The 15,715-nt window shown below is 32.4% G+C and overlaps 2 protein-coding genes and 1 non-coding gene across 3 annotated transcripts; 2 read left to right on the forward strand and 1 right to left on the reverse strand.

Annotated features, from left to right (window-relative positions):
- Positions 1 to 1,994: 1,994 nt before the first annotated feature.
- TRNAI-AAU (transfer RNA isoleucine (anticodon AAU)) lies at positions 1,995 to 2,068 on the forward strand. The gene has a single exon. It is a non-coding gene; the product is annotated as a tRNA-Ile (tRNA).
- A 6,915-nt stretch (positions 2,069 to 8,983) lies between these two features.
- On the forward strand, positions 8,984 to 12,720 carry LOC107814960 (putative serine/threonine-protein kinase PBL3). The gene is made up of 6 exons (XM_016640463.2): positions 8,984 to 9,387; positions 10,367 to 10,713; positions 10,794 to 10,929; positions 11,131 to 11,267; positions 11,375 to 11,498; positions 12,071 to 12,720. Exons 1-6 carry the CDS (start codon positions 9,324 to 9,326, stop codon positions 12,520 to 12,522), a joined length of 1,260 nt encoding a protein of 419 aa, XP_016495949.1. The 5' UTR covers positions 8,984 to 9,323; the 3' UTR covers positions 12,523 to 12,720.
- Positions 12,721 to 15,031: 2,311 nt separating this feature from the next.
- On the reverse strand, positions 15,032 to 15,499 carry LOC142178074 (E3 ubiquitin-protein ligase MPSR1-like). The gene has a single exon (XM_075247400.1). The coding sequence runs from the start codon at positions 15,497 to 15,499 to the stop codon at positions 15,032 to 15,034; it is 468 nt and encodes a 155-aa protein (XP_075103501.1).
- Between the last annotated feature and the right edge of the window lie 216 nt (positions 15,500 to 15,715).

Genomic DNA, 15,715 nt, shown 5'->3' on the forward strand with positions numbered 1-15,715 from the left:
ATTTTTGTAAAAATCGGAAAAAAAAAAAGCTGAAAATCAGTTTTCTAAAGTAATTAAAAACCGAATAATAAATTTTTTTTGTTAAAACTGGAAAAAACTAAAAAAAATGAAAATATTTTATTTCCAGTTTTTACAAAAACACTGCTTTAGAAATTTGCTTTTTAGTTTTGTTTTCAGTTTTTACAAAAATATTATTTTAGAAAATATTTTTCAGCTTTTTTAAAGCAGTTTTTTGTAAAAACTAAAAAAAACAAATTTTATTTTTTTCAGTTTTTAGTAAAAAAAATTCCAGTTTTTACAAAAAATATTGCTTTAGAAAATTGATTTTCAGCTTTTTGTTTTCCAGTATTTACAAAAACATTATTTTAGAAAATATTTTTCAGTTTTTTCTAAAGCAGTGTTTTTGTAAAAACTGGAAAAAAATATATTTTTGTTTTTTTTTTATAGTTTTTAGTAAAAATAATTTCAGTTTTTTTCCAATTTTTACAAAAAAAATAATATTTTTCAGGTATGGGTAATGAGTCTTTTTAATTAATTAGGAGATATTTAGAATTGACCAACAGGACGATGACACGTGTCCCTCCATTTAAATGAGGGGTATATTTGAACCCAAAGTATGACTGCAGGGGTATAGATAACTCAATAGTATAACGAAGGGTATTCTTAGACCATTTTCGAAAGTAAAAAGGTATATTTGATCCTTTGCCGTAAGAAAAATTAGTTGGACTTGGATAATTTACATCTTTTTTCGTAATAATGAGAAATAGGTTAAACAAAGCGACTTATAGATCAAGCAACCATTGAATAATGGTAATAGAATGTGGCCCAAGCCCAATACCTTTCATAAAGAGAAACATACCAATATATCATTAAGCAAGTTTTCAATCCAAAATCTGTTGCATAAGTTATTATATACTCCATACGAATATATGCTAAGTATACGAGTACGTTTGTCTTTTCCAATCATAAGTAGTGTATAAATACAATACTTATAATGGTTGATGTCTCACTTCTGGCCAAATGTACATTGATTATGCACATGAATAGGTGAGATAATTTCAGTCGAAAAGATTTTTCCATTTGTACACACTAAGCTCCAGCAGTAGAAAGCCATGGCCAACCTACTGTCTTTCTCACACGTGATATCAGGAGCAGGGCGGCTCAACAGATTCCGTGGCCTAAGGTAAAATTATATTCGGAGACCCTTAAATTTATTTTATAAAATATTTACACTAGCAACAAAATTTGCTTTTTAAATAACAAATAAATCATTTAAGACAAAAAAGTGAATTTCAAAAAAAATTAGGAAAAGAGCATAAAAAATAAAGCGGTGGACTATCGAATATAAAGGTCCAAAACTCAAAGTGAAAATTTTGATTCGGCTATCTCACAAACAAGAAAAAAATAAAATAAACGTATATAACGTAATAACTTAAGTTTTGAGTATTGACAGTGTAAATAATATTTACTCTGTCTGATCAATTTAAACGATGATTGTAGTTCATTCTATTGAGTAGCACTTATTTGTGAATATCTAAAATAAATTGTAAATAACCTAATATAATATGTCGAATTACACCAAAAGAAAATCGGTGCATAAATACTTTTGTGTTCATGTTGTTTCAGAGAACATTATAAAAGAAATTTGTTATGTTGTCGATATATATAACTTAATTCCTATATAAAAAAGATAAAATTAAAGTTGAAGAGTGAAGCAAATATACTAACCAATGAGCGAAGAAAATTATCATAAATTATAAATTTATTGTATAACCTCAATCAAGTAACAAAAAATATATTGTAACACTTTTCTTTATTTTAATTATTTATATAAATTATATTAGTATATAATAGTAATAATAATAATAAAAATTTAAAATAAATTTGGCGCCTTAAGGCAATGGCCTCTTGAGCCGCCCCTGATCAGCTTTGATTATGAACGAGCCAACAGAAAAAACGTACAAATAATGTTTAATTGACAATCGATATGCAACGGCCCATTAGCTCAGTTGGTTAGAGCGTCGTGCTAATAACGCGAAGGTCGCAGGTTCGAGACCTGCATGGGCCATAATTTATCGTTTTATTTTTTAACTTGCTCCGTTTCTGTGTTTCATGAGCGACTGACAAAGTGCGAACGATCAAGATAGGGAATCATGATGTTTTCTTTAGTAAACAACACAATAAAAGGAAAAAAGAAGAAATAATACAAAAAAAGATTAAATAATGGAGTAATTCATCAATCAATCATTATTTGTCCCTTGCTGAGAAAACTAGTTCATACGACTTTTAGTAAAATGATGATTTAGACATTAGTTAATTGTCAACAAAAGGTAGTAGGTCTTTTCCTTGGAGAAAAAACACTTTTCCATTTCTTCTTTGTCCTCGTTCCTAATTTCTTTTTCTTTGTTTCACTTTCTTTTACGGGAAGCATGAAATATTTTTTCCATAGAACTTTCTGAGAGGTTGAAAACGATTTATTAATATTTAAAGTTTTAAAATAAACCCAATTAAATTGATGCTTAAGGCCATTAGCAAACGAATTAATACAAAGTGCGTATACTAAAATAAAGAATAATAACGATGAATAAAATGGAATTGAGATTAAGATAAAGGAAATTTTATTGATTGTCGGCCTCTGATGTAGCCATGCTGAAACGGATTACAATCCTTACAAGAGACAAAAAGAAAGATAATCTCGCAAAAATAGCATGAAGAGTACACGGTGAATGATCTCAAAGGATTATGCAAAATCAGATGCGTGTTACAAGTGAACAAAATTGGGTATTTATAGCCTAGCCGGAACGAGGTATTTCAAGCGTTAAACATATTGATACTGTACTATCGTCTCCTATTTTCTTTTTCAATTGTTTCCTTAAAAACATTATTGTGTGCTCTCGAAAATTTTTGGTATTGTTTTCCGAAAAACAACTCATTGCTATTTTCTACAAGAATAAAACATAGCATTATCATCTATTGTTAGAAATTCTTTATCTTTTTCTTTGCGACATTCCATTAATTTACTAAAGTCTAAGCTCCCAATATCTCATGACTTTGCGAGGATAATACATAACTGTACATGGCCACCTATAATTTAGTTATTATGAAACTTTCAACAAAAGAATCTTCCTGTGAATCGTGATAACATGGTCCACTTGTGCAGACTTAAAAAATTCGAGAAAATAAATTTGGTCAACAAGGAAGCTAACTTTGTCTATTCTAGTGTGAAAAGATTAGTGCGAATGCAGAAAAAATTCGACTTATACGTGTTAAATTATTACTCTATTTATTTGTACTTTAAACGCTAGGCTATATGTTTTCCTTTTGGACGCAATTTCTTTGGCATCATTCTCGTCAGGCTATGATGGGAAGTTAAAGAAGCAAACAGATTAGGTACCCTAATAGTAATAGCATCTTCACCGGTCAAGTATTAATACTCTTGACTTGTCCCTAAGATACAACAATCCGATAATGATGTTTGACTTGAATAAACTCTGAAAAAGTTATTGAATCAAGTAATTTTTTTGTGACTGTATAATTTTTCAAATATTCTTTTTATTAGTTTTAAAATAAACATTTTAATATAGTTTCTAGTTATCTACAATCCAACTATCAAAAATTAAAGCTCAAGTAACCCTATGTAACAACGAAATAGAGAATTTAAAACTTATGAAAACATTGCAAGAAAGTCAATGACCCCAAATTCAAGAAAGTAATTAAGTGAAAAGGAGAAAAAAGGAAAGTGGAAAAAGAAGAAGCATCATATTGATTTAGGTGGAAAAGAGATTGGAGTAAACACCATTGATAATGACTCTTTGAATACCTTACATCACTGCTGATGTTGTCCACAAACACAACATGCTCATGTTTTAGAACATAATTCCACAATTATCACTTCTTTGCATTTTCGCATTGCTTAATAAAACAATCTTATAGTAAAATGATTTAGCTCCCGCTTGACCATAAATTTGGGAGTTTTTTTTCAAATTTTATTTTTAAATATATGTTTATTTATAGATTTTAATTATTTTCTGGTAGATTTTGAAAAATAAAATCTTTAAATTTCAAAAACAACTCTAGAGTAGTTTTTGAAGTTTTCTACTCAGAAAACTTCAAATTCTTTTCAAGTAAAATACATGTTCAAACACAATTTCAACTTTCAAAAATTATTTTTTATCTCATTTTGAAAAATTTATGTTTTTAAATTTCAACCAAATCTATATCAGAAGGCTAGCTTAATCTTTAAGATGACAAATAATAGTAATAATAGATAAAATGATTTGCAGGTTTTGTCAAGAATATAACGTGGGGCAGAACAGAAGTAAGGACTTGTTTTGAGTTTTATACTAACTGGACCCAAGTGTAAGTCAACTAATTAAACTTACTTTTTAATTCCACTTGTTTATAGATTTTTGTTTACGATAAATTATATTACTTAAATACAAGAGGCGATTCGAAATTTGAAATTTATAAATTTTTACAATAAATTTAGATTAATATATAATAATAATTGAATTTACAGTTTAATATTATCAATACTTAATAATTTTCTTAATATATATGTTTACTCCTTAAAATTGATAACAATTAAATTTGTATGCGTTTGAAAGGATATGTGGTTTAATTTAATACAAATGATCAAAGAACAGTGAATAATTGAATTGAAATGAGATAAAACGATCAACCATTGTGGCGTAGTAATTAAGCCTTACGTTCAGCTTAAATGCCAACGATTGGTCTCGATTGAGCCCTCGAGATAGAGCTCGGATACGAATAAACGAGTGAACAACCGAAGAGCACTTAAAATAATTGCTGAGAACTAAAGTAAATTTTATTGTCTTGTTATGCGTGCAAAATAATGTCCAAAAAATAAAAAAGCTCTCCTCTTTATATAATAGAGGAGATTTAACCCTAGTACAAGTCTAAAAAGGTAAAAATCTTTTCCTTCCTTATTTTCCATGAAAATAAGATCCACAGTTGGTATCGAACGTGATCCGGACCGCAATCCCCAGATGATGGCGGATATTTCGGCTCTCCGTTTGTCTCCTTTAACCATCTTTCCTTTACCCTTGATTCTACATCCCACTCGAGCTTGATTCCCTATGGGTTCGGCCGTGCTCGAGACCCGTTATATCATTCGTCAATTCTTGGTTCCGATCTGTGAGTATCTTCGGTCTCACTCGAGCCAGTAACATATAACGTCGTTCCTCGTCTCACAATGGAAAATCGGGGATAACTTTATCCTCGATTTTAACCGTATACAGATAGCCCCCTCACTTCTCGGGGAGTAGATTACAGAAGTGATGAGAAGTGACTAATTGACCCCGCTTCCTTCTCTCGTAAATCATGCTCAAACTGACGAACCGAAATGTCCTATCAGTCACGCCGCTCTAACTTTGGACACGCGTCAGTCGTCGGTTGAACACCCTCGGCTGTTGCCGAATCTGAAACGTCTTGCAAGCATTTCTCTTTCCCTACGGTTTCTCACTTTCACTTTTTTACTTTCTGACTTCAAATTTTCCTAAGTTACCTTCGAATATTTCATAGCTTCATCCGTTTGTCGATCCTTCAAACCTTCACAGCTTGTTCTTCATACCTTCATATCTTCAAATCAAATTTTCATATCTTCATAACAGATCTTCAAATCCTCATATCAGATCTCCAGATCTTCATATTCTCAAATAGGGATTGCGAAGACTTCAAAATCAGTACCTCAAAACACCGCATCGACGACCTCTTTCTCGGCCACCGGCACCGAGGCAGTGCATCTGGTAGTAGCCCCGGGACCTCCTCTTACAGATTTTATCCCCGTCGGCTGCTCCGCAGATAATGACTTCAAAGTCGAGAAAGCCTCTGTACAAGGAGATCGGGGTGAGGAAGCGTGGAGGTATGTCTGCTTTATTACACCGGAGGCACTGAAGGTTGTCCGAGAGGAGTGCAAATGGGAAGACAAGGATATAGTCATTCCCAGTGCTTACGCAAACTGTTTACCTATTAAAATGGATAATAATTAAATTTGTACGCGGTTTAAAGGATATGTGATTTAATTTAACACAAATGATCAAAGAACAATAAATAGTTGAATTGAAATGAGATAAAACGGTCAAACCAATTTGATGTAGTAATTAAGCTTTATGTTTAGCTTAAAAGCCAACGATTGGTCTTGATTGAGACCTCGAGATAGATCCGAATAAACGAGTGAACAACTGAAAAACACTTAAAACAATTAGTGAGAGCCAAAATAAATTTTATTGCCTTGTTATTCGTGCAAAATAATACCCAAAAAAATGAAAGGGTTCTCCTCTTTATAAAGTAGAGGAGATTTAACCATAGTTCAAATCTAAATAAGGTAAAAACTTTTCCTTCCTTATCTCCCATGAAAATAAGATCCATAGTCGATACTGAGGGTGATCTGTGCTGCAATCCCTGGCTGATGGCGGATATTTTAGCTCCCCGTTTGTCTTCTTTAATCGTCTCTCCTTTACCCTCGATTCTATATCCCACTCGAGCTTGATTCCTTCCGAGTTCGGTCGTGCTTGAGACCCGTTATATCATTCGTCTGTTCTTGATTCCGATCTGTGGGTATCTTCGGTCTCACTCGAACCAATAAGATATAACGTCGTTCCTCGTCTCACAACGAAAAATTGGGAGTAACTTTATCCTCGATTTTAACCGTATACCACATATATGATATTTAGGCAAAAACTACTGAATTCCTATGAATAACCGGCTAACTTAGATCTGCTCTGTCAAATACTCCACATGAATGGAACTTCTTTTGTGCATGCTTGCCTTAAAATAAATTTTCCACTCTTTCCAAGAAGAAGAAAAAATTAAAATTTTAACCTATGAGTATCATTTGCCTCTCACTTCTACCCCTGGCTAAGAAGTTTCTACAACAATAAGGATAATAGTAACTAAAAAATCATTAGATTTATTCAAAAGGACTGTTTCCCTTTAATTTAATAAATCCAATTGAAGTATGAACTCTACTTTTGAAGTGGGAAAAGTAATTTGCAGGTTGCATCACTGCTGGACTTTCACTGTCAGTCAACGAAACTTGTTTTTAAAGTATATTGATTCAGCCACTAGTTTGTTGATTTTTGTATAAGATAAAGTATATTAATCAAACTTAAAAATTTCAATCCGTTTGTGGGTACATGCTGACATACATGCGAATACACTATCGTAATAACTGAATAGTAGCTATATGAAATAATTATGTATATGATAGCTATAGAAAATTAATAGTTACTAAACAATAGTGGTTTCTGAAAATTCGCTTGCCTTTTCAAAAAACGTCTGTAAATAAATTCTTTAAATTTGTTGGACATTTCCACCATTGAAGCTGGCAGATTCAGGATTTTAGTCAATTAATAATTTATACGTATTCAATGAAGTTTTTAAGAAAAATATAAAGTATGAATCGAAGTTATTAAATTCGGCCGAATTCATAACGTAAACTTTAGTTCCGCCCCTGACAGTTGTCATGTTCTAAGTCAAATATATAATATGTGAACTAAATATTTTTCCTCCTCCAAAATTCCATGATTTTTTGGGACCATTTTATAATTTTAAACTCAACCTTTTATGCTTTCATTTAATTTCCAGGACAAGAAACACATTTCTTCCTGCAATTGCTCCCATTTATTTCTCAAGTTTTACACTCACACATGTTTGTGTGCTTTTAATTTCCTCAAAAAAACAAAATCTCTTTATTTCGTAAAGCTACACATTAACACTAAGGATGGACGGTGTGTGGAGTATGGACAAGTCACTCTATCTAGTTATATACATACACATTTATTATTGGTCCTTTTATGTTTCTTTTTTATTTTCTTTAAGTTGTTTGTTTCTGAAGAAACGTTTAAATACTGTATATAACTACATGTTAGCCTTGTCTGAGACTTTGAACATAAAAACATGTGTAATGTGTTCGGCAACAAATTACATTAGTGTCTGAAAACGACTAAAAGCTGTAGTCCTCCTGTCCTTTTTAGTTATTATATGATTATTAAATATAATTAATTCAAAATGCTTTTTATTTTAGAAGATCAAGAAAAATTAATTAAATTTTTGACTTTTATCCTTACTCTAATTAGTAATATGAAGAGAGATTAATATAGTGAATCCTTCTAACTAATATCTTCTTAAGAGCCATGAAAAGCCAAACATAATAAATAAAAAAGGATCGAAGAAAGTACATACCAACCTCATTGTTGTATAAAAATGCTTTATTTTGTTTGCAGAAATATAAAGATTGTTTTCTAACTTCTGATACTCGTATGTTTAACAACCGTTTCATATTGAAATTTGAAGTCAAGTCACCAGCAACAATTTGTAGAATCTAGAAATTTGAACACTTTATTCACAATTATCTCTTTGGTATATTTCTACGTGGAAATCTCATCTTTTCAAGAGCAACCTAAATGCATGAAATAAATTATAATAAAATATTATAAGAACTTAGAACTACGAAAGAGTACTTACTACAAAAAGGGGACCTTTTTCCGTGGGGCTGTTGGTCCTATATTTCTTATTTTCTCTTCAGCTCCTTGACATTAGGCTTTTCAATTATTTGGAATAAGATCTATGAATAGTGAATCTAATAAGTGTACTTTGTTTGACCTAAATTAATTTACCCACTATATATTTTAGGTTATCCTAAGTTTCTCCGCCTTCTTTTTCTAATAAATAACTAAAGGGGGATCAAGATTTTTTAATATGTGGTGAACAAAATATTATTTAATAAAACAAAGCAACATTTTCTAAATTTATTAGTATTAAACTATTAATTAAGAAAAAAGGCAAAAACAAGAGGGTTATTTAAGTCATTTCAGATATGAATTCTGAAATTCTATAGATTTGACATGCTGAGTAGGTAGGGGCAAATTAGGAACTAAAAAAGAGATGACGAGTAGTGACGCCCCACGTTATCATAATGTGGACACACACTTGTGTCGTTTTATGTATGGTGTGATAAAATAAAGCGAGTACATTGAAACAAGTGAGAAATGGAAAAAAGGAAGCTACTTCTCCATTTCTATACCTCTTCCCTTCTACTTCCTCAATTAATTCCTCTATATTTAGCTACTAACTGAAAGCCTTCAAGTACTATTTTTAGTTGTTTCACGTGACCCCTTTTCATTTTTTTCAACTAAAACATACCAAACTTTTCAGCTGACATAAATTTTGTACAACCCTCAAAAAATATCCTGTATTTGGGTTGTTCAAGATTTGATATTTTTGCAGAAATATTGCTGTAAAAACTTGATTTTGGCTAGTTTTTGCTTGATATTTTGTGGGGTTGTTATTTTTTTGTTCTGATGGGGAATTGCATAGGTTCCTCAGCTAGAGTTGAAGCCACTTTGAGCTCAAATACCCCGTCAGGTACTTCACTCTTTTCTGTTCTTGCTTTTTAGTTGATATTTCAGAGTTTATTGAATTGAACTGAACCCTGCTTCTCGTGGAGAAGCAGTTAGAAATTGGTTTTTTGTGTGATTTTGTTTGCTTTGCTCTTTTTCAGCGATAATTCTTGATTGTTTTCAATTGTTTCCAATAGTCTTGTTATGTCTCTGAGGTTAGTTAATTGCATCCCTGTTTTGTTTTTCTTCTTTTTTTTTGGGGGGGGGGGGGGGAATAAAAGCAGTTAAAGATTGGTTTTTGGGTATCTTTCTTTTCTGCTATATGATGTGTTTGATTTAGTTCTTTGCTTTGTTCTTTGGTCAAATGTAATCTTGATTGCTTCCAATTAGTGTATGAGGTGAGTTTAAGTTGTTACTTGTTAGAAATCTGATGTGTGGGCTTTATTTTTTGCTCCTCTTTATTGATGCATTTGGTTTGATCAGGAAGTTAATTTATCTTGGTACACAAAAGCATGGATCTTTTTATTTATTTCAAGTTATTTGACTTTTGCAAGATAATTTGGTAGGGAAAATTTTGAGTTTTGGATGCTGATTGAGAATTTTTATTTGAATTTTATAATCTCTCTGTTTGCTGTTGCCTAGTTGCTTTCTCATCCTTATTTTTTCTTTGAACTCAGAGATGATTAGATTGTTTAGAAGTCATTCTCTTCTTCTTAAATGCATCGAACAAATATGTTTCGCAGCAAATAGTTACTTGCAAGTTTATTTCCAACCATCAAAATGATGCCTTTTCTTGTTTGTGTCCAGTTTTCTTATGTTTATGTTGTAAAACACATCATAGTAATTTCATACTTAAAGTGTCAACTGAAATTGATGACATAGCAAAGTCTTTGGCTTGTCCCCTAAAATTAACCACAAGGTGTTGAAAAGGAGAATTTTATTGCAAGAATGCTTATTGATTGTTGAGAATAAACAATGACATTTCCTATGCTTTTATGTTCCAGCTTCTGAAGCCTCAAAATTTCCAAGCAAAAGCAGCAATTCTTCTGTTCCATCAAGCCTAAGTATTCCATCCTATGGAAGGAAAAGCAGTTGTGATAGCCTCCCTACTCCAAGATCCGAAGGCGAAATATTATTTTCTCCTAATGTGAAATCCTTCTCATTTAATGAATTGAAAAATGCAACGAGGAATTTTAGACCCGACAGTCTTCTTGGGGAAGGAGGATTTGGTTATGTTTTTAAAGGATGGATCGATGAGCATAATCTTACTGCTGCAAAGCCTGGTTCGGGAATGGTGATTGCTGTCAAGAAGTTGAAGCCGGAAGGTTTTCAAGGTCACAAGGAGTGGTTGGTATGTTCGCTATGCACTATTCCCGCTTAAATAAATTATTTTTCTCATTTGCGTTGTAATTAATATCAAGTAATTTGCAGACTGAAGTTAATTACCTCGGTCAACTTCGTCATCAAAATTTGGTTAAACTCATTGGCTATTGCATTGACGGTGACAACCACCTATTGGTGTATGAGTTCATGCCTAAAGGAAGCTTGGAGAACCATTTGTTTAGAAGTATGTCAGCTTTCTCCCTCCTCCTTGCTTTGGATTTATCAAACTTCTGTGATTTCATCTGCTGCTTGCCTCCCTGTTTTACCTTTTAATAGTTCTTAAACACTTGTCATGACCAAATGTAATTCAGTTGTCCAGTGGAACTTGTATTATATGTGTATTTACAAATTGGTGGTAACTCTTAGCTTAATCTTTGTTAAACAGGAGGACCTCAACCTCTGAATTGGGCTACAAGAATAAAGGTGGCTATTGGTGCTGCTAGAGGCCTTGCATTCCTTCATGATGCTAAAGAACAAGTCATATATCGGGATTTCAAGGCTTCAAATATTCTGTTGGATGCAGTACGTATCAGACCCTGATCCCCCTATTTGTAAATACGCCTTTCCTTAGGATAAGTTTTCCTGGTGCCTTGCAAAGCTTAAGACATGTCTGGTTTCTGTGATTGCAGGAATTTAACGCAAAGCTGTCTGATTTTGGTTTGGCTAAAGCTGGGCCAACCGGTGATCGCACTCATGTATCCACTCAAGTAATGGGTACACAAGGCTATGCTGCTCCAGAATATGTTGCTACAGGTTAATACATTAGCTCTCTGTTTAGCTATATTGAACTTATAGCACGGCCTTTTGGTTAGAAATCCATCATGCAGGAATTAGGATTAAAATATTTTAAGCACCAGCTTTTTTGTGATAAGATCTTGCTATATCTACTTTACTTTTCATAATTTAGATATGATGGTAATGCAACATGGTGGAATTATGGCGTTAATTGCTAGAGAAGGGGAAATATATTGGGGGGATGTGTTTGTATATTTGTTTTTCAGAAAAAACAATGTTGTTTCTACTCTGGTTATAGCCTTTTGCTTTACTTGAACATAGAGAAAAGGTTAATGATGTATAGATCTATACATCTTCTTTCCCAGACTCCTATGACGCCGCTTAAAAATATCCTACCAATCTTATTTGTCTGCAACTTTTTGACGAAATCGGTATATTTTCACGAAGAAGAAAGCGCTTGATTTCTTATTAGGAATAACCATAACTCTGTTTCGTGAATATGATGATTATTATCCTCTCACGACTGAACAAATTATGCTTGTGATACCGTTGTCTATTATCTTGTAACTAATTATCGTGCTATCTTACAGGTCGTTTGACAGCAAAAAGTGATGTATACAGTTTCGGTGTTGTGTTGCTTGAATTGTTATCAGGGCGACGTGCTGTTGATAACACAAAGGTCGGCGTAGAGCAGAATCTTGTAGACTGGGCAAAGCCATATTTGGGTGACAAGAGGAGGTTGTTTCGAATAATGGACACCAAATTAGAGGGCCAGTATCCTCAGAAAGGAGCATATACAGCTGCTAACCTTGCTTGGCAGTGTCTAAGCAATGAGCCCAAGCTCCGGCCACGAATGTCTGAGGTTTTAGCTGCACTTGAAGAGCTTCAATCCCCAAAAGGTGCTAGCAAACTCTCACATATCGAGCATAGGGGTATTTCTAGTCCCGTGGCAGTATCGCCTATGAGACATCGCTCACCCCTGAATATGACACCATCTGCATCTCCATTACAAGCTTATCAAAAGTCTCCTCGCGGAAGGTGACTCAGAGAGAATAAACATAATTTGGTTTTGTCATTGTACATTTCACATATATCTACCAAATTTTGTTGTCTAGTATGTATTAATGCATTGGCATTCCTAGCATAGATTTTTTTTTGTTCAATGCTGAAATACTCACTCTGTAGCCTATTCATACATTGTGTTAGCTCTTGTTATTAAACTGTGTTCAAAATCAAAAAATCAGAGAAGCAAAGAAATGTTAGTTCAATAAACAAAACAAAACAGAAACTAATTCCGAGTCCACAAGTTTCTTGTGTGTCGTAAGGAATGTAATCCCCTGTTATCAAACTACTAACTCTAGGTTAGCTCATCTAAATATCTTGAACATTTAGCCACTTAGCTTTTGTGCCATTTTGTAACAGTTCAACCAAGTAAAAATAGTTGCTTTGTTCCGGTAAAAGTGGCTAGGTCACATGTCGTTGGTGATTTGTATTCCCATTTCTTCTACTACTAGTCGCAGTTAGCCCGTGCTAAGCACGGGCCCAATAATTTGAAGCTCAAATATTTAAACTCTCAGAGCTTGTTTGGAAGTATTTATGTAATTGAATTTGAGTGTAGTTTAATGTAATTACACAATTTAAAATATTTGTCTGTATATTTAATTACTTAGTCCACATAAAATTATGCATAATTAAAATGAGGTAACTACACTTTGCAATTATCAAAGGCGATAAAGAATTAATGGTAATAATATAGTATAATTACCAAATGATATCTCAAAACTTATTTTTTTCTTTTTAATATATTAAAAAAAGACTCTTTTCCTCCTCAGATTTGTCTCTGAGAGCGTACTTCTTGCTCCTAATTCTAGCCCCGGTACTCCTTTTACCTTTTTTTTCTGCCTACTGCATACTTTCTCTTACTGTGAATCTTTTTAACCCTTTATATTATTTTATCTATAGAGTCTTCTTGCTGCTAGTGCAATTGCTTGTACTCCTTCTTCCCCTTTTTCTCTTATTATTGCATACTTTCCTGCTTTCATTTTTCTTACTGCATATGTATATTGTAGTAATTTGCGATTTATTGTATATTTTTCTTCTTTATTCCTACTTATGACGTCATTATTAATAAATATTGTGCTTTATTATAAATTTAAAATGCTTGTTTTATATGTCTTCTAGATAGACTAATAAATAATGTTTATTTGTCTGATTGCTTGATCATGTAAGATTTCAATAATAAACTAAAAAATACGATGTTGACAGACAATATATATGCAATGTAAGAGATAACTCAATAAAATTGATGCCAACAAATTTAATAGGGATTCTTTTAATGAGAAAGACTTTTTAAAACAAAAATACATTATCAGCAAAAATAACTACAATTTCACAAGTTACATTAGCTTTAATTAAACTATAAATCTTTTTGTGTAAATTATTGTGAAATAAAATAATATTTTAGTTGCCAAGAAAGAACCAACAAAGAAGTACACTTTTGAGATAATTAAAGTAAAAAATTCACATTTAGATATTAAAATTTATGAAGTATTGTTTTTTTGAGTAAATAATACTAAATATCACATATTAGTTACTCTGATCAATCAACACTGAAACAATATAAATCAAACTAAGAAATGGGAAAGATAAATGAGACCTCTAGGTGCATCACTCAACTGTTAGGAAGAAAGTTGGGTGGGGTGGGATATTGGGGCCCACGTGACGGATTGGACTTTGGAGTGTAGAAGTGTGGTGATGTTTGATGAAATAAGCCCAGGGGCAATTTAGTCAAATCACTCAAAAAATTATGTTGAAAATACGGTAAAGTAAAGCAATCATATTGCTCCATTATAACTGAAATTACCAAAACGTCCTTTATGTGCCAAGCATGTTGACCATCACCTGCTTATCCTCTCTTATATATTAGTAGATTTAACAGTATGGGAAAAGTACATTACTATTAAAAAAGAATCATCTTTTAGGCAAAAACAATGCTATACTCCAGTGTAACTTAACTTTACATCGAGTATAACTCAGCAAGTTTACAATTTTGGTAATATGAATTATAAATTTAGACCATAATATATCAATGTGAGAAAGCCATAATGTGAGCGAGCTTTGAATTTTTAACGGCTTGTTCGAATTGCTCTATTCAACTCAGGTTTCAGCTTCCTTAATCATATACACTTCCTCCGTCTCAAATTATCTTGTCATGTTTGTCTTTTATATGCCCATTAAAAAAATATTAAATATGAGAGGTTTCTAACTGTTTTACCTTTATTTATGTCTTGAGGTATAATTTTTCTTCGTTTAATATTTATTCATGATTGAGGTATTTGTAGTCTTCAAGAACAATTAATGTTAAGGGTAGAATAGAAACAAAATAATTTAATTTAATCTTGAACTTTTAAAATAACAAATAATTTGAGACAACTATTTTTAGAAATCATGATAGATAATTTGAGACGCAGATTGTAATATCATACAACTACTTGTTTAAAATAAAGTCCAAACATTAATTGGTACTAAACTACTAATGTTTCTTTTCCTAGCTAGGAGTCTAATTCAATAGTTGGCATCTCATAACGACAAATAGGGCAACTATGCCCATAATTCTCCAACCAATTGGTAATACAATCTGCATGAAACACATGTGAGCAAGGCATGCACAATAACTGCCTCTCTTTCCCGAGTTGTTGAAAACAGATCACACAGTCATCATTCATACATTTTTCATCAGCCTCCATTTTCTTTAACAACTTCATAGATGACTTACTAGCAGGTACCATCCCATTATCGCGCGACGATTCCTCTAATAATATCCTCACATAACCAACATGGTCAATGTTTAATGTTACATAAACGAACATTTCCAACTTATGAAGACCATTGTTAGATCCGTCATCAATAATTTTACCTACTTTCTCTATCATATCATGGATCAAAATTTGTTGATAATTATTCTCAAAAAGGTGCTCGAGATATTGTTGTATAACATGGTAAAGCATGTCATGAGACATGTATACAGAAGGGTAAATTGTGAGATAAAGTGATTTGGTATGAGTTTGATTATAATTATCTAGGAGTTGATATTGTGCAGGGTCATGGGATGATATATGCCAATATTGTTCTTGAGTAAGAAGGTGAAACTGAATGGTTATAGGGAAATTTAATTCTTGTGTTGGTTCATGAATTTTGGTAGTTATATTCGAGGAGCAACGATGGTATTCAAAAAC

The sequence above is a fragment of the Nicotiana tabacum genome, chromosome 24 (genome assembly GCF_000715075.1).
Source record: "Nicotiana tabacum cultivar K326 chromosome 24, ASM71507v2, whole genome shotgun sequence".
Taxonomy (NCBI): domain Eukaryota; kingdom Viridiplantae; phylum Streptophyta; class Magnoliopsida; order Solanales; family Solanaceae; genus Nicotiana; species Nicotiana tabacum.

Bases quoted from the DNA above. Each gene is read 5' to 3' on its own strand.
- LOC107814960 (XM_016640463.2), top strand. From the start codon at position 9,324: ATGGGGAATTGCATAGGTTCCTCAGCTAGAGTTGAAGCCACTTTGAGC. The intron at 10,714-10,793 runs GTATGTTCGCTA...AGTAATTTGCAG, and splicing joins AAGGTCACAAGGAGTGGTTG to ACTGAAGTTAATTACCTCGG. The intron at 10,930-11,130 runs GTATGTCAGCTT...TTTGTTAAACAG, and splicing joins GGAGAACCATTTGTTTAGAA to GAGGACCTCAACCTCTGAAT.
- LOC142178074 (XM_075247400.1), bottom strand. From the start codon at position 15,499: ATGTCTCATGACATGCTTTACCATGTTATACAACAATATCTCGAGCAC.